Here is a 22,287-nt window from a genome sequence, read left to right as displayed (position 1 = left end):
AAGTACAGTTCAGTCCACAAGTGTAGATTTCTTTTCTCCAAAAGCACAAGAGTCTTTGTACATAAAGTCTTTGAAAGTCAAAGACATCTCGATTCAATTTTTAGCACTTTGTATCTATCTTTGTCAAATCTCATCTTGAAAACTTCGACCACTAGCCTTTTGATTCTATACTTTAAATCTTCCAACTCGATCTTTGTGTAAAGCGTAGTAAATCATAGGTATGAAGGAGAATAGGAGACTCCTTTTCCTGAACACTTCGAGAGGAATTACATCAGGAATCACTCCCATTTAAAATCCAGCTTCGTGAGGAAATAAAAAATTTTACAACAAGAACCACTGCTACAGTGTCATTTAAAATCCAGCTCGAGTGCGAGGGGACATCTGCCTCCTTTATTAAGTCCCTCCAAAGTTCATGGACACTAGGCAACATGGCTTTGAAGCAGTATCTTAGCCATTTAGAGACATCAGTCAAAGTAGTCTCACAAGCAACTGCAATAAATCTTGGCTTTTTTGGAGTTTTGTGAAATAATACCTTGATTTTACGTATGTGGGAACTGCCAGATAGCTGGTTTGATGAGGAGGGGCATACAAAAGATATCGCCTCAAGGAGAGAATACCCCGTGTTGAGTGGGGTAAGGAAGACATACACAGGAAAGACTAAAGTGCAAGCACAAGTAATGTTTATAGACAAGGCAACGACAGTAAAGATTCTTAGACAACCTATAAACTGAAAGGCACAAAAGTCTTTGTATCTGAGGAACTCACCCCGACCCCGCTCAAACAAAAAAACATTGGAAACTCAACAAGGAAGTCAAGAAAGAAGAAAAATGCGCTGCTTCCTAGGAGGGGAAAGCACTGATTAGGGAATTCAATAAAGACAGCCTTATAAGACTCGAATATATCCAATCTTACAAATTAAAATTAAGAGAGTTTGTAAGCGACTTAAACAAAATTAAAAAGTAATTTACTTGGTAAGCAAAGCTATGTTTATGTTCTCATCAGTACCCAAGCATACGCTGCCATCTGGGTACTCAGCCTTAAAGTGATAAATGACAGTCGTACGATGATAGGACTAGAACATAGTTATGTTTTGTAATATGTTGGAGCAGCTGCCTCGTGCACTACCTTGGGCTTGTACTTGGATCGACTTTGGATGTATTTTGTCTCGTAGGCCCGTGAGGCCCTTCAAAGATGGTAATATGTCTTTCTTTCTTCTTTCTACCTTCCTTCTGCTACTCTATCCCCTTTTTCCTCGTCTCTTCCTTACAGATACCATGGCGATGTAATGGGAATAACAAAAGAATGGCATTCTCATAGCAGTTCAGAAGATTTTCAGAAACCTAGATGAGAACCAATATACTTCTTAGTGGGCTTGCAAACATTTCATAGGGCAACAAGACAATGCTGGTTGCGACTCGCACCATTTCCCCTGTACACAACTATTGTACAAAATTTTCTTACAAAGCTCCACTAAAATGCAGCCTTTGTAAGGCACCAGGAAAGATGAGACCATCAAGGCCCATCTCATAGCAAAGGCCTTGTTAGAAATGGGGGGTCGTTCTGGAAATCAAGGGGGTTCTTTCTGGAAATTACGCCCAGTTACTGGATCAACATGACCTCCTGAACTTCGAAAGCACTGAAAATAAATGCCAATAAATTCTTATTAGCAGTCTTATAAAAACCTGCTACGCGGAAGGGAGCATACACAGCTCCAATGGTGTCCCCACAGGAACCAACAAATTCACAAAGGAAGAGCATGCTTGCCAGTGCACATGTACATGCCATACATAGCCCACACACGGATGCAGGTCCACATTGCGGACTAGGAGACATTCACTAACAAACGCGCAAAACATGCACAGGTGCAAACAGGGACCAGAGAACCCACACCCCCAAACCACAAGCACACCTGCACAGAGAGAGAGAGAGAGAGAGAGAGAGAGAGAGAGAGAGAGAGACCTTATAACAAACAACAGAACCAGTTGGGTAGAGGGCAAAAAGCTTAGTTCCAAACCGTGCGAAGCACGACCCACATGAACTCTGGTCAGTAATTCGTGTATGTCTGGCCCGCTCATCTAACCTTGCAATTCGAGCTTCAAAGTTCTCAGCACGCGTAAGGTGCCTGACGATCTGCATCCCTCAAGCACATCAACCTAAACCATGGTCATCAAATTGGACCTTCAGCAAATCACAAAGTATTCTGACCAGCAAGCTTAGAGGTTTGCAAACTGTAGCTTTTGTATAGCAAGCAAGCTTATAACCTCCAGTTTTTGTGACCAATATAAATCCTTTAAAATAAAAAATGAAGAGCATTTAAGATCAAGGGTTACACAACTATTTATGCAATCAAAGGCAAGAGGAGACATAACTCCCCTCCGACCCACCCCACCCCCCCCAAAAGGGAGCAACATAAATATCATGAGGTCATGATTATGTCTGATGTTGAATGAAACGCGTAGTGTTGAAAACAGAATTCTAAGGCATCCTTTTCGAATCTGCTCAAAGTTCTAGAATTTCTAAAATCCACTGCAAAACTTCTCAACAGAAAGGAAAACTGAAAAATGTTACCTGTCCCTCGCGATACAGATGCACCCGCATTCTAAACATTTGAGCAATAGTCTGGAAAGCAAGTTGAAGAGGCATATCTCGAGACAAGGCCTGCACAATTCACGAGTAAAGGTTCGCTAGAGTGGAGCAAATCTCTCTCTCTCTCTCTCTCTCTCTGCCTGCACAATTCACGAGTAAAGGTTCGCTAGAGTGGAGCAAATCTCTCTCTCTCTCTCTCTCACCGTGTATAAGCCATCCTTCCCCATCAAGTTTAGTAAAACCCGCGTGGGTCTTGGTGGTTGAGGCTCTGGTTCATGTCGGTGTGTGTGTGTGTTCGATCCTCGTGGTCGACTTCAGATACGCCTACTGTGTGCGTCTTGGCATTGTTGCTACGAAGTAAAAAAAACTCTCTCTCTCTCTCTCTCTCTCTCTCTCTCTCTCTCGTGTGTGCACGCATGTGTGTGTGTGTCTGAGAGAGAGAGAACAAAAGACACACACACACTTTGTTTTTGGGTGGCGGGTGGGTTTTTCTTTTCTTTTTCCCTTTTTTTTTTTTGGGGGGGGGGGGGGGGGGGGGGGGGGGGGGCGGGGGGGAATCTGTTATGCTCTAGCCGAGATAGCATGACCTCGGATAGATCGGTGGGCATTTTCTCTTAGATGACCAACTTTTGTAATAGTTAATGTGCGTAATTAAATGGTCAAGAGAAGTAACTGCCAAGGTCCTAGGTGAGGGCGTAATGGCATTGACTAGGTAGTTCTAATAGGGCTAGGGCCTAGGTGCATCTAAATGTGCAAATTGCCGAGGGGCAATTGTTTTAAAGGAACTCCAAGAGAGGGGTGAAAAAGGATGCATCTAAGTAAGGGCCTAAAATGTAGACATGTGGCCAGGAACTATCTAGGGAATTGTGGGTCTCAGGGATAAGGATGAAGGAATCAAGATGAGATTAAGGAACAATCACGCATCAGGTCCCTGAGAGTTGGCTGGGAGGAAAGAAAAGATAGCCATCGCCCGTGAGAAAGAACTAGTATATATCGCATGAGCAGCGTGAGATAGAAGAGGTAGTATTACATTTGGTATCAGAGCCAGGTTAGAGAGTTCGACTGACAGTTGCGACGACTGGCGTGGGTAAGGTGCTGATCACCGTGAGGCGTTGTACGGTGGCTTGGAAGAAGAGTCGGTTTCACGATCGATGACGCAATGTTGGCGTCGGGCGGGGGTTTTGGGCTTGAAATCGGAATTGTGACGCACCTGATTAAAATTGATGCCGTAACCCGTCGAATCGGTCTATTCCGCTCCTCAAGTGTGGGCTGGTGGCAAGGCTTCAGCCTTGGTGACTATACCAGTCCATAATTGGCGTTGTGGCCTAGCTTTCGTAAGGCGGTGGGCTGGTCGTGAAAACACGAGCGTGGAGTAGAGACGGATGACGTGTATGTTTGCGCAATGAGCTGTTACGTCGACGCCTATATTGTCATCTGCGTAGGGAAACGACGACAAGCAGGAAGAATATAACGCAGGCAACTAGTTGCTGCTGTCGAACAATGCAGACAGACGATAACGAATAATTGGTGGCGTCGCCTTCAATCCCTCTTGACGATCAACGCGCGCGTGGTGGCGGACTTGAATCCAGGAAGCATCTATGTCTTTCGAAAAAAATTTTGAGTAGCAGTTAGTTCGTTCTTACAGCAGGGATTGTTGTTTATTTTTTTTTGTGTATAACAAAAAGGGGAAAATCCATCATATTAATTTTTTTTTTTTAAAAAACCCAATTAAAAAAAAAAAAAACCATCTTCCACTGTGAACTTATGGAAGCAGAAGGGCAGAATTCAAGGGTGAATCCTAGTGAGTCTAGAGTACAATCCACACAACAGATGTCACATCAGGCAGCACCTACATTGATTGGTAGGATTTCAATATTAGAGGATGCTTTACAGCAGATTATGAACCAGCAACTTCAAGTGAATGCTGGTCAAAATGAGATTAGGGAGATGGTGCAAGCTTTGTCGGCTAGACCGTCTAGGATTGATAAGGGCAAAGCTCTAGCAGAGCCAGAGCCCAGTGTACATTCCTTAGAGCGCGCAAGGGTCAAAGTGCCTAATATCGCTAATTATAGACCGGAGAAGTACGCTGGTCGGATGACCGAGCGCAGCTCTGATGTGATCGAGGTTTGGTTGCACAAGTGGGAAGAAGCCTTCGCCATTTGTGAGATTAGATCCGATCTAAAGAAAATCCGCGAGGCCACACACTTGTTTATTGAGGCAGCGGATAGATGGTGGATAAAGCAACAGAAGGATCAAGTTGCTCCAACCACCTGGGAAGGGTTCAAAACTGAATTCAAGAAACACTTTCTCCCACCTGATGAAGAATCCCGAGCTTGGGATGCCTATAGAAATCTTCGTCAGAGGAGCTTGTCAGTGGCAGAGTACACTGACAAATTCAGGGAATGTGTCATGAAAATAACAGACCCTCTCCCTATGTCGGTTCAGTTAAAAGACTATATCTATGGACTGAACGACAAGATCAAAATGGAAGTTCGGGCTAAATATGTGACTACACTAGATGAATCTATAGCAGTAGCCCTGAACTATGAGGATGCCAGAGGCAGATCTGGTGGATTTGTGCAGGCAGGGACTCAGTATGAGCACCCGAGGAAAGGGGGATTTCAGAGGAAATGGGTTTCAAAGACAAGTGTCTCGCAGCCAAGTGGCCAAACCAAGCAGGTGAAGCCGGTTGAGGGACCAGTAAAAACAAGTACCACCGTTGGGGTGAAAAGAAAAATAACTCCAATGGCAGCCCGGGCTTGGTCAAAGTCCTCGTTGACCCCTGAACAAAAAGAGAAAGCTAGAAAAGAAGGATTGTGCTTCGGCTGCCTTCAACGACATCAGTGGAAGGATTGTCCACTGAATGGGATCGTCGCACGGCTAATATGATAATATCTGAATGCGACGTAGAAATGCAGGAGAGTCCCAGTGCGGAACATATGCAGATGCAACTGGCGGGACATTCTCAGAGGTTAGTACCTTGTTTGTTATGTGTATCTGTTGCTAAGTTAGTGACGAGTGCACCTGATAACATCCTATCTAAGCCCGCAGCAACGGGGTATACAGCCTTTAATGATACGGAGTTAATTAAAATGAAAGGGCAAGTGGCCAGTCATGATGTCATTGTGTTGTTTGACTCGGCGTCAACTCACAATGTGATTAACTCCAAGCTCGTCAAGAGGCTGAAATTAAAGACAAGTCCATCTGACTATGCGTATACAGTCAAGATGGCCGATGGAAGTTCAACTGAAGTATGGGACCAAAGGGTTACCCAGTTGGAGCTTCGGATTCAGGACTATGCTGAGAAGCTTGATTTTGAAATGACCAAGCTTGCTCATGCAGATATAGCCCTGGAAATGGCGTGGCATTCTAGGAAGAATCCAGCCATTGATTGGAAAAAACACATATATCAATTCAAGATGAATGATGTGCTTTATGTCTTGCGAGGTGAAAAAGATATACCTCAGGGACCGTTGGTTTCCGTGATGGAAATCAGAAAGGCTCAAGTAGAGTTTTTGTACCTTTGCACAGCATCGGTAGAGTCGGTGAATGATTCTTCGACTAGCACTGATGTTACGCAAAGTGGTGAGATGGCCAAGCTGGCTAATCTTATAACAGAGGAGTTCTCTGAATGTTTTAGGGATGAACTACCTTATGGGTTATCTCCAGAGCGGAAAGTTCAGCATAAGATTGAACTGATCCCGGGGGCAGAACCTGTAAATAGACCTCCCTATAGAATGAGTTTTACTGAAGAAGCGGAGGTGCGTAGGCAACTGAAAGAATACCTCAAGTTGGGGCAGATTCAACCAAGTTTCTCACCTTTTGCTTTGCCAGTGATATGAAAGAGGAAAAAGGATGATACGTTTCGCCTCTGTATAGATTACAGAGCATTGAATAATATCACTGTTAAGCACAGGTATCCGATGGCTCGGATTGATGATTTGCTAGATGCATTACATGGAGCCGTGATTTTCAGCAAGATAGATCTTAAGTGCGGCTATCATCAGATCCGAATTAGAGCCGAGGATGTGCATAAAACCGCTTTTAGAAGCAGGTTTGGTCATTATGAGTTTTTGGTAATGCCCTTCGGACTTACCAATGCTCCAGCGACCTTCGTCATGCTTATGAACGATTTACTACGTCCGTATATCGGAAAGTTCGTAGTACATTTTATTGACGATATCTTGATATTCAGTAAAAGTGTTACTGAGCATCGTGAACACTTAAGAATAGTGTTCAGTACTTTGAGGAAAGCCAGTCTTTATGTGAATAAAAAGAAAACTATACTGTGTATGGTTAGGCTTGAGTATTTAGGGTTCATAATTACTCCACAGGGGGTAGAAATGGATCCGAAGAAAGTGGCTGCGATACTAACTTGGCCAATCCCTCATAGTCTGACCGCGTTGCGATCATTCTTGGGATTTGTCCAGTTTTATAGAAGGCATATCAAAGGATATTCCGGAATAGTATCGCCATTGACTGATCTGACCTCAGATAAAGTACCTTTTATTTGGGGACAGAATCAACAAGAAAGTTTTAACACCATAAAACAAGCTGTGGTCTCAGGACCGGTGTTAAAAATAGTTGATCCCCAGAAACCGTTGTTCCTAGAAACCGATGCAAGTGGCATTGCGGTAGGAGCAGTCCTCCTTCAAGAGGGAAGGCCAGTAGCCTTCGAAAGCAAGAAGCTTTCTCCCTCTCAAAGGAATTGGCCAACTCATGAATTGGAGTTGTATGCTGTTATCTATGCTTTGAAAACATGGAGACATTATTTGTATGGTTCAGAGTTTTATGTGGATGTGGATCATGATACTCTGAAACATTTTTGTAAACAGCCTGACTTGAGGGGCCGCCAAGCTAGGTGGGCAGAGCTCATGCAGGAGTTTGATCTAACGATTCCGTACCGAAGAGGAAAAGACAATAAGGTTGCTGATGCGTTGTCTCGCATTATGCACAACCTGAGTTTCACGGTATTAGAGAGTGCTCTAATGACCGAGATCAGAGAAACTCAAAAGGTGGACGAGTTTGTCTAGAGCTTATGGCCTAAAGCTCATGTGTTAAAACCCGGGGAAAATGAAAAGGATGACTTGGCATCCAGAAAAGGCCAAACATATGCAAGATATACCATAAGGGATGGTATGCTAGTTAGAAATGGCAAGGTTGTAGTACCTGGTCAGAATGATCTCAGGCAGAGAGTCATTCGACAATGCCATGATAGCCCGTGTGCGGGACATCCAGGTGTCGAGAAGACCTATGATCTCGTGAAGCGAGATTTCTTTTGGCTAAAGATGAAAAAGCATATTCATGATTATGTGACACGATGTTTCTCGTGTCAGGTAAGTAAGGCCGAGCGGGTGAAGCCACCCGGACTTTTACAGCTCTTGGAAATACCGCTAAGTAAGTGGGAGAGCATTTCCATGGATTTTATTGTAGGGCTACCTGTAACCCAAGGAGGGTATAATTCTATCCTTGTAGTGGTTGATCGTCTAACCAAGATGGCTCACTTCATTCCGACTAGAGAGTCTGTTAGTGCCCCACAAGTGGCGGATTTGTTCATTAGACATATATTTCGTCTGCATGGATTGCCTAGATCCATAGTGTCATACCGAGATGTCAGATTTACCGGTCATTTTTAGACAGCGCTATTTGAGACACTAAGGACTGAGTTGGGAATGAGTAGTGGGGATCATCCTGAGACGGATGGTCAGACGGAGAGAGTCAACCAGACTTTGAAGGATATGCTGAGGGCATATATGTGTCATTGAGGCAACATACATGGGACAAGTGGTTGCCATTGTTGGAGTTTGCCTACAATGATAGGAAACATTCATCTACTGGGTTCAGTCCGTTTGAGCTGAACTATGGTTATAGACCGGCCAATCCGACTATAGTTGGAGTACCTCAGAAAGTGCCTAGTGCCGTGAACTTTGTAGTTCAGATGCGGGAGATGCTAGCACTTGCGAGAGCTAATATCCGCCAGGCTATGGATAGAGCCAAGGTGTATGCGGATAAGAGTATTTGAAGAAGGAGAAAAAGTTTTTCTCAGAATTCCTTCGCACTCGACGTCGTTGACTTCAGGAGAGTGTGCTAAGTTATCACCTCGATACTGTGGGCCGTGGTTAATTCTAAAGAGAATAGGCAGTGTAGCCTATAAATTAGAATTGCCACAGGGGTGTAAGGTGCACCCGGTTTTTCATGTTTCGCGCTTAAAGAAATTTTTGCATAAAGGTGACTCACTAATCGAAGGTGTGGTTTTGTTTCAGGAGATAGAGGATATTGCAAGGCGCAAACCAACAAGGATCCTGGACCGAGGAACAATGCAGATACGAAATCGGAAGATACCCACGGTGTTGGTTGCATGGCATGGTCAGCCTCTATCGGAAGCTACCTGGAAATCCGTATACCAGTTACGGAGAGCATTCCCAGATTTCATCATCGAGGACGCTGATGCTTGAGGAGGGAAGAAATGTTATGCTCTAGCCGAGATAGCATGACCTCGGATAGTTCAGTGGGCATTTTCTCTTAGATGACCAACTTTTGTAATAGTTAATGTGCGTAATTAAATGGTCAAGAGAAGTAACTGCCAAGGTCCTAGGTGAGGGCGTAATGGCATTGACTAGGTAGTTCTAATAGGGCTAGGGCCTAGGTGCATCTAAATGTGCAAATTGCCAAGGGGCAATTGTTTTAAAGGAACTCCAAGAGAGGGGTGAAAAAGGATGCATCTAAGTAAGGGCCTAAAATGTAGACATGTGGCCAGGAACTATCTAGGGAATTGTGGGTCTCAGGGATAAGGATGAAGGAATCAAGATGAGATTAAGGAACAATCACGCATCAGGTCCCTGAGAGTTGGCTGGGAGGAAAGAAAAGATAGCCATCGCCCGTGAGAAAGAACTAGCGTAGGTCTAGTATATATCGCATGAGCAGCGTGAGATAGAAGAGGTAGTATTACAGAATCCATGTACGTTTGTAGTACAAGCAGCAGTCCCCAAAGAGGGGACATGTAATTACAATATCAAAAGATCTCATTGTAAGACAAGTAAACAGAGTAATCTCTCTGACAAACACGCAGACAATCATAAAAAGATTGCCTGAGGGACAACAGGACGTAGTGAAACTTGGAAAAAAGTAGAATCTCCACGCGCGCGCACCTTTTTTTCAGGGGGGGGGGGGGGGGGGGGGGGGATCAATTGAAGATTATATTACAAGAAAAGTCCCAAAAGCAGGGACTTCCAGTTACAGAAGATATCATTATATGACAAGAAAGCGGGATAAGCTAAATTACATACAATAGCTCACCTTTGATACACGAGTTCCCCTTTTACAAGGGTCTTACAACTGAATTTCTGTCAAAACTTAGGAGAAGTGCCAACCCTATTGTGACGAAGGCTAAAGGAGAGGGCTAAGCAAATAGTCCAGAATACCTTCATCCAAGCTACCGCTGTTTGTACTTTGAGCCCCTCATATACATATCTCTAAAGATGACATGGTCTTGTGGCTTTTTTTTAAGTGCTTAGCACTACTCTAGGTGCTGTCACTCTCATTTTATCAAATACCCTTAGATCTCTTTATGCCTCTCTTGTAAAGTGTAGTTTAACATATGCTTCTCCCCCCCCCCCTTCCCCTTCTCTCTCTCTCTTCAAAACACACTCACACAAGACCGATGCTGACACATTTGTCTATGAAAAGCAACAGATGATACAAACACACATTTTTGCCAATGATGACTATAGAATTGCACTAGACCTCTAAAACTTGAAGAGGATCAAGCGAAGTTCCGTGTAATTGTAATAGGTGTACAGCAGCACTATACATAGGTTCCCTTCCTTCCCCTGGCTTCAAATACATGTCCAATAACCTGAGCAAACACCACATAGAAAGATAAGACTATGTTAGAAATTCACAAAATCCCAACATTCAAACACCACATATAAAGATGAGACAATATAAAATTTTAAATCTCAACATGCAGAAGTCTAACAAAATCACCTCCAAGTGGGGAAATCAACACACGTGTCAACTCCAAAGGATATCACTTGGACCAGCTCATGAATGAAAAGTTTCCATTCACTGCCAATACTCTCTCGACATGGATCTCAAAGCATCTCACCTTGACTCGGTCAAGGCAAAAGCTACAGAATTGGCTGAACAAAACTAGGCTGTCTATAGGGAATCAAAGACTTCGATTCTAGACCCAAAGACTCTAGGTCCTAAACAAATGTAAATGAAGGTTGATTATCTTCATAGATCATAGCTAGCCTATATTATTTCGGAGATGCTAGCCTAGAATCTCCACACATCATAGCTAGCCTATAATGATTTCGGAGATGCTATATGCACTCCCACGAGATGCCTTGTGCAATCCCTTGACTCTCTCATGCTCAGATGCAGTAGTTACTCTTTTTGGTTGCATTTTGTCTCAGGCCCATGAGGCCTCCTGAAGATGTTAAGTCCGGACATTATTTGGGCAATTCGGACACTATATGAGAGTATATTAGGCAGAGTCAAGACTATGATAGGATGGATAGAGGAGGTCATGAGCAAAACTGGAGTGAAAAAAGGTTCATTATCACGAACTTTGTTTGGCTCGTACTCGGGTCCTTCATCACGACTTTGGGAGGTACAGGGTCCCCCTTAGCTAGCTTCTTGATTCCAGTTCTACTATGCGCAGATAATATGGTCCTACTCTCTTCCTGAGATGAGGTTCATCAACGGCATTTGGATGCGCTCCATTCTTTCTGTGATACACATGATCTAAACCTCAACTTGGGCAAAACCAAGGTCATGATCTTCAACACATCCCAAACAGCCTATTGGAATAGGGTGAGCCCCCAAATGAGGAGTGCATTGGAGGGGTGATCCATAGAGGAAAACATGTAAGGATGGGGCTGCCATGTGGGCAGCACAAAGGACCTAGCAAATGGAAGCCACCATGGAGGACAGCAAAGCTGTCTAGGACGGAGGGGGCAGAACTTCAAAGGAAATCCACCACAAGAAGGGCGTCCGGGTATAGGAGCTCAAAGAGGAGCACGCGGGCTCAAGGATCTAGAGGTGCCAAGGTGATAGTAGGAGAACTTTTGGTAAGATCAAAGGACCACAGATCTGGATCTCTCTTTTGTATTGTGTCCTGTTGTGGACGGAAATATACCTTTTGTAGATTCTATCTCTCTCTATTTATTGGCTTGCACACACTCATGGTTGTGAAGTACCCATAAAGTAAAGAAATTTTGGATTCGGTAGTTAAACACTTCCGCATGTAATTCCTAGAACGCTCTTAAGTTTTCCGTTGCGCGATACCCTTTGTATAGGTTCATTTCTAGCACAGCCACCCACAGAGAGTAGTTTACCTTCAAAGGGGTTCTTATGGAGACTATTGCATCCTTAGGGATTCTCTTTTCAAGTCCGATCTTCATGATGCGACCAACCTGTAGGCTCATTCGAGCAGGTGATATGATGCAATAGTCAAGCTCAAGCATCAATGCTTCGACTCACACAAGTCCGTCCAATAGGGATATATGGTAGTCCCTTATAAGATAGACTTATTGGAGATAAATTGGCCCACATAGAGGGTTTTCCTGTTCTGCTTCTTGCTTGGATGATCCCCGAGACAGAGGACCGTTATGCATTCAAATACTTTGTTTAATATGAGATTCGTAGACGGCAACATTGACTTTTCAATAGCGGTTTTGGGCCCACTCAAAGAGTTTTTGGCATATCCAAATCAGCGACGTGTGCTATTTTCCTTCTTCAGGCCCGAAGACAGAGAGACCATCTTATACAACATAGAGATAAGCACAGAGCAGAACTTTGTTGTATAGTCAAGACCACGGCCCAGCCTAGCAGCTCACCACGGAAACAACATCCCCCCTCGTCATCATGGAGCTCCCGCCAAGATACTCCAGGCCTGCATCTGAGCGGCACCACAGCCAAGTCCAAAAGCTCTCTCAAAAGCAACAGCCCACCAGAGAGCAACGCCAGCAAAGGAAAGCCCACAACCAAAACTCACAAGCTCCTACTGTGAGCTCACACATGACTGCTTTCCCCGTCCCAAGGATCCCCCCGCTTCGTAAAGAGGCCACAACCACGTCCCAAAGCTCCAGCCTCAAAGCAACTGCCCCTTCTTCCCGCAGGGTCTCAGCTCGTCGTCTACAAGCTCACACAGTGGGTAGAATCCCATGGCTCTCGGTGACGTGAGCTGAAGTCTACTAAGCTATCCTGCAATAACTGCAATCCACACAAGCACTTCTGAATGTGGTAGCTCCTTCCTCCTTGGCAAGGACTCCACCCTTCAGTTTGAGGAACGTTCTAGTCTTCGATCTCCTGGCATTCGTGCCATGAGCAAGGCTATCCCTGAATGATGACCTTTGGCTCTGATACCATGTTAGAAAAATAGAGGTAGGTTTCTTGCTTAAGGCCAACACTACTCACGCAACGGAAGATGAACCTCGCAATCACAAGATAGATAATGGAATACAACTCAAGTACACATGCTTTACTTAAACTGAAAAGAGGACAACAGATCTGAAAGAGAGCTCAGATGTACATGCAAAAAAGTGTAGATATAAAGGTAGAAACCACGTACAAAGACTGCCAAAATATGTACTAGCGCCTCTAGAAACAATCCCTGAAGTAAGGCACGAAACTAGGCTCTGTTTGCTATACCCCTTGGTGGAAACTACTACTTGTCTGCCACGTTCCTCTGTGTAGGCTTCAGTTGCTGCTCAAGGCAGACCACTCCTGGCTAGAAGGGCTTGGAAAGAAAGAGGCGTGAGCTTTGTGAACATGGAAGAAGTCGGTAGGCTGTGATCACCACATGAACGTGATGAACAACGGGCCTGTTGCCTTGGAAGCAAGCTTCTTGATATGGGCGTCGCTACTATACGAGCTAGAGAGATCGACTGTTACATATTGGGGGTGCAATGTGCGCACAGGTTGGCTAGTTGTTGTGTGAGCACTCAGTTGCTTCAAAGCTGAAGATAGTGAGGCCTTTGGCCACACGCGGGTGCCAGGTGTTGCTGCAAAGACCTCAACTGATAGAATCTCCAGAGCTACTATACGAGCTAGAGAGACCTCAACTGGTAGCTACTATACGAGCTGGGGAGGTCAACCGTTACATATTGGGGTGCAATGTGCGCACGGGTTGGCTAGTTGTTGTGTGAGCACTCAGTTGCTTCAAAGCTGAAGATAGTGAGGCCTTTGGCCACAGGTGGGTGCCGGGTGTTGCTGCAGAGACCTCAGCTGATAGAATCTCCAAAGATGGCGGGCTGCATCATTTCTAGTGCTCGATGATGGTCTTGGGGAAGATATGATAAGACTTTTGACCATGGCCAGCTTGTGGGTTGATATCTTGAAGAGTCACGAAGATAGCCTTCATGTGGGCTGTGGGTTCGAAGTATTTTGAGGCTGTCTGTTTCTCTGAATTGTTAAGGGAAGTTCATGTCCGAAGTCTACTTGACTCGGGCTGTGTAGTTTTTGGCTTCTCTTTGAGTTTGTGTGATCCATTTTCAGTCAGTTTGTGAGAAGTTACTTTGAGTCTTGTTCCTGGATACATGCTCTGGAGCCCGGTGCATAAGCTCATCACTTGGAGCCCACACTGTTTCTGATCCTACTTGTCCAGGTTTCTCTGAGTTGTTAAGGGAAGTTCATGTCCAAAGTCTACTTGCCTCGGGCTGTGAAGATGAAGGACAAAGCATTCAGGGATAGCCTTGCTCATGACACGAATGCCAGGAGATCGAAGACTGGAACCTTTCTGAAACTTAAGGGTGGAGTCCTTGCCGAGGAGGAAGGAGCTCCCACATTAAGAAGTGCTTGTGTGGATTGCAGTTATTGCAGGATAGCTCAGTAGACTTCATCTCACGTCACCGAGAGCCATGGGATTCTACCCACTCGTTCCAAACTTCGGAGAGTCAAGGAAGCTGAAGGGAAGCAGCTATCAGAGCCATATGATGGCTAGGGAGATGTGGGAGGTGACGGATGGCAAGGAGCCAAACCAATTGATATGATGGATGCCTCAGAAAATATGTCACCAATTGGTATTTCTCCCAAGAAATAAAGCAGAAGTTAGTACAGTTAGTACCACCAGGACACCCCGTCCTAGGGTTTCATCATATAGGGTGTACTTTGTACTCTTTGCATTATTGCAGCATTCATTGTTGATATACTTGATGAATGAATGAAAGCCTTCTTCATGTCTTCATTGGAGCATTATTTTCTCACACCCTAACTCTCTCTCTCTCTCTCTCTCTCTCTCTCTCTCTCTCTCTCCTTCCACCATGTTTCTAAGAAGAAGAGGAGGCGTAACAGAAGGTGAAATGCTACACACCCTCTAACAAATAGCAAGAGCCTGTATCATCAATAGCAGCAGTAAGAGAGGTCAATGATAGGACGACTTGTCATTTTGGTGCTCAGTACCCTGTCTTAAAAATGGAGAACTGAATTTTCTGGCAATGTAGTGTGGCTAGCCTGGGAAAACCTACTACACTCCACCCACTAATTGTTACAAAAAACTCTAGGTGTCAGAAATGCAGGCACCAAGAAAATGCTCTCTCACAGCCTACTATCACAATATAGAGGGACCAGTACCTGAAAATTACAAATTTATGTTCTCCATTCAAGCCTGCTCTATTGTTTTTTGAAAAAATTTGAACTTTTAAAGTGGGAGTTTCTCTAGTAACCTCATGAAAGCATCCGGACTGCCAAGCTCTATACAATATTGTTCAGCTGCATCAGTGTCCTCCAGTTTCCTGATATCCAGAGAAAATACCTTTAAATTTTATCTTGGCTAAATAGACCAGTATCATAAAGGAACCTGGGAACCTGGGAATCTAAACATGAGAGCACATAATGGCTGAGAATGTTCTTACAAAGCCAATATTTTGAACACAGACATTTCATCTCCAAGTTTCCTGTGCAAAATTGCCTGCGAGGAGGACCAAAATACACAACACATTCAAGAGTGCGACTGCACACATGAACAAATTTCATCCACAGCACGAAAGAAAGCAATATACAAACCTGCTCCCGCCAGAGTTCAGAACCATGAATCAGAGCAAGAACTGCTTTTGGATCATACTTCTCAGAAGATCCTAAAAAATTTTGTAACATGTTCCCTCCGTCTTGGAACCCTGTGGTTAGGAGTACAACCTTCAGACAAATTGCCCGCACTAGCGGCTGAAACACTTGCTTTATCTGATTGAAAGAGTACAACCTTCAGAAGGTATGCCCCCACAAAGAAAATGGTGTATGACCAAATGCTGTGATTGCAATCAACAGGCATGCAACCGCAATCAGACAAAGCAAGTGTTATCTGAGAGAGTACAACCTTCAGACAGATTGCCCCCACTAGCGGTTGCAAAACTTGGTTTATCTGATTGCGGTTGCATGCCTACTGAGTCTTTGATTTCAATCACAGCATTGGTGGATAACGAGAGCATACACCATTCTTTTTTTGTGGGGGGGTACTGCTCCCTATCTTGACATCACCAATCATCCAGCTAGAGGCATTACCTGCATGCATAGTATCCCTGCTGCCCTGGGTTTCCACAACCGCAGCCATTGCAGACTTAGCAAGAGAGAGAGCAAACGAAGTGTGATAGCTAGAATCCTCCACGCCCTGCTCTTGTACTAGCCATTGCAAATATCTGCATACAAAATCAAAGCGAGTAATAGACAATGTGATCTGAACACATGAACTATAACCAATCACTGAAGGATCATGTGGTCATGTTCTAAGTGTAAAACAAAAGTATATACATCTCATATCTAATACATGCATAAGTATACAAGTACAGATGTATGCACATGCCCCTCCCTCCCTCCCTCCCTCTCTCTCTCTCTCTCTCTCTCTCTCTCTCTCTCTCTCACACACACACACACACACACGTGTGTGCATGCGTAATTCAAGGTCAAGCCATTCTACACAAATGACTGAGTCACATCCGCTCACCTTTGTTGAACATACTCCTCACTTGGGCCCAAACCATGGAGAACATCCTCTGCAAAGCAAGTAGTTAATTGTAAGGTAAGGACATATCTGATTCCAAATATTAATGGTACTTGAAAGCTTATCATGAAAACAAGCAACCTAAGTGGCATGAGGCAGTCATCAGATGCCACAAAAATATTTTATAATGGACGAATTTCACAATGTATGCATAACAAAATCATTGATTGTAAGGTGAGGCGTGTATACTTTATGCTCAAGCAAGCGGCGTAGTTGCAGTCAAAACCTCCAAATGTAGCCAGAGACCGAAAAACAAAAATAAAATCTCTCTCTCTCTCTCTCTCTCTCTCTCTCTCTCTCTCTCTCTCTCTCTCTCTCTCGTCAGCGGAATGAGGCGACGACGAGGAGAGACGTAGCCAAAGATGCATGTGCCACACACGGACCATGGTACAGAGACAGACCAAGGCACGTACGGTGGAGGTTCATCCCATCACAGCTATATTTGGGGGGGATCATCCCATCAAAGGGGTCACTATGGACATGGCGTGCCGGATACAGAGATCACGGAGACCACATTCCCTGCTGCCAAGAGAGACGAGTCGACAAATGCAAATACGAGACATTTGGGCTATGTATCTTGACTCTGAGTATGAGTACTAGTTTTGATTTCTTGTATTTTGAGTTTGGTGTTAGCATAGCACTCAAGAAAGGGCCTTAGCGAGTCCTCTATTTCAGCCCACAGCGGCTCACATGGGTATCTTGGTGATTGTACTTAGTCTCATAGGCCCGCGAGGCCTCCCGAAAATGTTTCGAATCCAGGTCGCACTAGAGAGGGCAGCCCTCTTTTCGCCGACCATCAGCCTAAGAGAGGTACAAGAGCAACCTATCTTCAGCCCCCAAGTTGAGCTGAGCCTTGGGCTCAATCTGGGGTGTTAGAGACAGCAAGAGGGGCCCCCAGTTATTCACAGGCCATCATGGAGCTCCCAAAGGTGAAGACCTTTGTTGCAACCCCTATCAGCAAACCCTCCTACTCTGACATCGCAGCAACACCGAACGAAAACTTCACAAGGTGAAATTTGCATGTCCGCTAATACGGCAGAAGCATATACCTAGATGATGAATCGAAGAACATTCCCATCAATCTAGGGTGTTAGAGACAGCAAGAGGGGCCCCCAGTTATTCACAGGCCATCATGGAGCTCCCAAAGGTGAAGACCTTTGTTGCAACCCCTATCAGCAAACCCTCCTACTCTGACATCGCAGCAACACCGAACGAAAACTTCACAAGGTGAAATTTGCATGTCCGCTAATACGGCAGAAGCATATACCTAGATGATGAATCGAAGAACATTCCCAAACTCATCCTCTAAAAACACAACATAGTGCAGTTTCAATCTCACGATAGTCACTCGTAAGATTGAAAACCATAAACTCCATCATGCATAGCAGGGACCAGCTACTATGACATCCCCACTCACGTCATCAGCGCCCAACAGTGGGTGTAGACCATAGTATAAAAGTATGCTCTCACACATACAAATCTACACACCCACACATACTTGAGCATCCATTTATACAAAGTCTTCGTACTGAGTTTCTGTCGGCACTCCGGAGGTGAAGGGCAAACTCAGAGCACATTCTATTGAGGTCCGACCTATCACAGCTCTTCTCAGGGGGGGATCGATAGAGACGAGGGGTCACCCTAGACATAGCCTAGAGAGTTCAGAGATCGAGGGGACCGTGCATCTCGCCACAACGCAAGACGGCTCGATAGACGCAGATACGAGATATTTTCACAGCTTATCAAAGAGCCATCACTCTGTCGGGCTTCGATTTCTGAGTCTCGGCTCCGAGATCAACTTGATTCAGCTTGTGCTTGACTAGTTATGGTTTTGTACCGTACAATCTGTACTATACGGACTGCCTTACCACTAGCTCTCGCATACCTCGAACTCCGTGCCTGCAACTACCCCGTTCAATTCCCGAGCGCACTTAGGTGCTCTCATTTTCGTACCATTTGTAGGTGACCTTTGCAAATTACATTTACAAGCGACATTTGCAGGTGATAGCTATAAATTGCATTGGGACTTTTAGTTTTAATTGCAATTTTTCCATAGAAATTAGGGGCTTTTGCAAATAATTGCAAAATTTGGGGCTTTCAATCAATTTGCCCTCTCTCAGTTGCAATTTCTCGCAAGAATTTGGGACTTTTTGGCATTTGAATGCAATTTTGCAGTGTACAAGCTGTTTGGCATTTTTGCAAGCAGTTTTGGACTCAGATGGAGTGACATTGCAAACAATTGCCATTTTTGCAGTGATACTTTGGCATTTTGCACGACATTCTTGTGGCATCTTGAGCCTTTGGTTGGCTAATTGTTTAGCAGTGGGCAGCTTGCATCTAGGGATATTTCTTGTCACATTTGCTGCATTTTGTTTTCTTTGGCAGTTATGGCCCAAAACAATCCCAATGAAGTGTTTGGTGTCCTCACACAAGAGGATAAGTTGGATGGTACAAACTACTCCCTATGGAGTTTTATGGTTCACAATATCCTAGTTGGCAAACACTTATGGGGCTATGTCAATGGGGATGAGACACAGCGAGAGAATGTGGTTGCACTTGCCACTCCTCCTCAACAAGTGATGCATTCACAAGAGCAATTGTATAGCGTAAGGATGCAAGCACAAGAGCAGTTGTATAGGGTAAAGATGCATGCACAAGAGTGGTGGGTGGGGCTCTTTGGGACAGCAGTAGCAAGGGGCTCTCTAGTTGGAAACTCTAGCAAAAGCTTCCTCATCTCTCTTATCGAAGTACCTTCCTCCTTGTCTACAATGTAGCCTAATCCATCAACATAGAACAAATGAAAAGGGGGCCACGGGCTCATTGATCACAGTCTCTTCGATATCATCTTTATAAACACCCTTAAAGTTAGCATTTTTCTAGTAACACTTGCAACTTGCACAACTCTTGCATGATCCTAACTGAGTTCCGTGAAGCCTATTGGTCACTCTAAAACTCTCAAATTGTCTCCTCTTCTTTTTAAGGTTGGCAATAGCTACTTAATGGTTTGGATAGGATTTTTTTTCCCGAAGAAGTTTGAATTAGGAACATGACAAAAACCATGTAACCTAGGACTTTGGTTCAAAAGCAAGCGTATTTTAGTCTAAAAGATTCAAAAAAACCTAGATACATTTGGGGATTTTTAATCACTCCAAGAAAGTTTTATTTTAAAAAGGGAAGCTAGGAACCATTTATAAGTTGTGGTCTGTTACTCTAGCCCTCGAACACACCTTTTAGATAGTGTTTGAACCTGTGGGGCAAACTTTTATTTTCCAATCCCATGCCTTCTTATTTATAGGCAAGGGGGGCATCTCTTTGGATAGTTAGCATTGTTACTCTAGACACCTTTTAGATAGTGTTTGAGCCTATGGGGCAAACTTTCATTTTCCAATCCCATGCCTTCTTATTTATAGGCAAGGGGGGCATCTCTTTGGTACCAGCCAACTTTGCCTGAGTAGCTTGATAGGCTGATTGGGCCATCAGCCTAGCTAGTCTAGTCCATATGGCCAAGGCCCATAGCTTCCTTGGATGGCCCTACCAATGGCCCTTAATGGTAATACCATGTGACCACCAAAAGTAGTCCTCATGGGATGTAGAATTACCATAATCACACGAAACTCTTTGAAATGCTCTTAAACATTATCTAAACATTTCAAAATGATTCAAAATTCATCTACCTAATGGCCATTAATGTTCTCACAGTTTCGTCCAACCCTCCTTGCCTTTGATGTTTCCCTCCCCCTTGATGCAATGCTTTGATGCTTGCCTTTGCATAAGCTCTTTCTATTCTAACATGATGCAAAAAATTTAGCATCTTGCCACATTCGATTAGCTTCCTTCTCATGCAACCTCCCATCTTTTAGCTACTGTCACATTACATTCTCTCTCCCTAAGTCTTGATGGATGTCGGTACTTAATTTGCAATATGGAAACTCTAAATATGCAAATCCAAACACTAGTCTTCTAAGAGCAAGAAAGAAATTGTTATTATTAGCTTATCTTATGAAATGTTAGACAGTGGTAGTGAGCTCCTCTCACACATGATCACACTGGTGCTTTGACTATATCGTTCTCCCCCATGATGAGAGTGGATGCGTGACGAGAACGTCTTACCTTGGTAATATGAAAGATAGAGCGTCATTTCTTGCCCTAATCTATGTTGTGGCCTTAGCAAGAGACACGTATGTTAAAAGAAAGAAACTTGTATTATTATTACCGCATGAACTATGGGATAAAGACATGACTAGTGGTCCCTTTTCACACATGATCACACATGAGGGGGCGACCTTACCTTGATGATTAAACAAGCAATAAATGATTCCTTGCATAAATCTATGTTGTAGGTCTACAAGGGTACTGATCAATTTCTTTTTGAAAGTCATGAGAAAGAATTCCAATTTCTATATGCCACAAGTTATCTCTACAAATTTGAAATGACATTGCTCTCCATGGAAGTGGTAGCTGGGGTGCACTCCTCCATCCTAAAGCTCTAAAGAATACCCCAAGTGTGTCCCTATTGTGCTCGATGTAGGACCTTGCTGTTGGGCAGCCACTCACATGCTGCCAGGTGTCGGGGAGGCGTCGAGCAGAGGGGTCCCGGTTTTTGTGGCTAGGAGGCGGGGGATTCCTCTCCATGTACCAACAGAGCTTGCAACACAATGGGGAGGGGTTTCCACCCCCTCTTATATTCAAGGTCCATTCAATTAAGGCCCGATGCCTTCTACCACGTGTCAACGCATGCACCAAGGGGCCTTTTAGGATCAAAAAAGCCCCACTACTGCACAATCGCAGTCAACCTCATTGCCCAACTTCGCTAAGTCCTTGTTGTCCCATATGACCCGCCATGGCTGCCCCATATGGGTTCCCATGTGGCTACTCAAGTGGTTTGTGTCTAAAATGCAAGGTTGATCCCGTGTGGTGACCCCATTGCCAATTAGAAGCAGAGGGTAGAGCGTAGAACACTAATGTTCCAATAGCACCCAGCAGCTGGGTGGCTGAGTGCCATACTGAGGGTGGGGTTTTTGAGACCACGGGGCACAAGGTAGGTAAATACTGCAACCGAAGCTTAAGGGCCTCAGAGTGCAAAGTAATGACACATTTGCATGGTGGTCGTTGCCACTCTTGGGAGGGCTATGTGATGCTAGATTACATTTGGGATAGGACCACCAGAAATGTTCTTTGCGAACAAAAATAAACCACTGGATATCCCAATTTCCAATTCCCAAGCAGTCTGGAAACCCAAAAGGGGGGCAAAAAACTGATATCTACCATAGTGCAGGAAATCACCTTTGTCAGATATTTCTTCACTCTTCTAAAGTACTTAATGACAAAAATGTGCAGGTGGACACTTGACTCACGATAGCCTTCATCCATCTGCATAAATGTGCCTTTCTATGCTCAAGTCTAATATAATCCTTTCTGAACAACGAAAATTTTCAGAGACTAAAATGGTATGCAATACACTATCTAGGGAAACTTACCTGGCGGAAGTGCCCTCAAGCGCTTTGGTGAGCTTAATATTTGAAGAGCCAGATCCTGGCTTACCTTCAAGATCTGCAATACGAAGGAGGGTTAGCTTGTGATGACAAACACCTAACAAAGCAAAATTAGGACCATACTAGATTTTTGAAAGACATAAAGCCAGTAAAGCTGTTCACTAGAAAACACTATTCTTTTCACACTGCTATGCTTCACAAGAAATTTAC

The 22,287-nt window shown here is 44.2% G+C and overlaps 1 protein-coding gene across 2 annotated transcripts in view; it reads right to left on the bottom strand.

The window, feature by feature from the left end:
- Nucleotides 1-942: 942 nt before the first annotated feature.
- Nucleotides 943-22,287, bottom strand: part of LOC147892890 (vacuolar sorting protein 3-like) — a 41,202-nt gene continuing 19,857 nt past the window's right edge. The window contains exons 6-15 of one of the 2 annotated variants that reach the window (XR_015542332.1): nucleotides 22,063-22,135; nucleotides 16,529-16,577; nucleotides 16,090-16,223; nucleotides 15,598-15,707; nucleotides 15,447-15,502; nucleotides 15,258-15,326; nucleotides 10,330-10,441; nucleotides 2,569-2,658; nucleotides 1,960-2,153; nucleotides 943-1,636 (exon numbers count right to left, since the gene is read on the bottom strand). Coding sequence is in view for 1 of the 2 variants with exons in the window: in XM_087387039.1 (XP_087243165.1) it covers nucleotides 1,568-1,636; nucleotides 1,960-2,130; nucleotides 2,569-2,658; nucleotides 10,330-10,441; nucleotides 15,258-15,326; nucleotides 15,447-15,502; nucleotides 15,598-15,707; nucleotides 16,090-16,223; nucleotides 16,529-16,577; nucleotides 22,063-22,135 (933 nt within the window). In the remaining variant the exon portion in view is untranslated. The remainder of the gene's footprint in view (nucleotides 1,637-1,959; nucleotides 2,154-2,568; nucleotides 2,659-10,329; nucleotides 10,442-15,257; nucleotides 15,327-15,446; nucleotides 15,503-15,597; nucleotides 15,708-16,089; nucleotides 16,224-16,528; nucleotides 16,578-22,062; nucleotides 22,136-22,287) is intronic. The other variant, XM_087387039.1, reaches the window with a different exon arrangement.

This window comes from Dipteris shenzhenensis, chromosome 16 (genome assembly GCF_047967505.1).
Source record: "Dipteris shenzhenensis isolate YYH24624 ecotype China chromosome 16, Dip_SZ_1.0, whole genome shotgun sequence".
NCBI classification, from domain to species: Eukaryota; Viridiplantae; Streptophyta; class Polypodiopsida; order Gleicheniales; family Dipteridaceae; genus Dipteris; species Dipteris shenzhenensis.
This window is presented reverse-complemented; position numbering and strand designations above follow the sequence as displayed.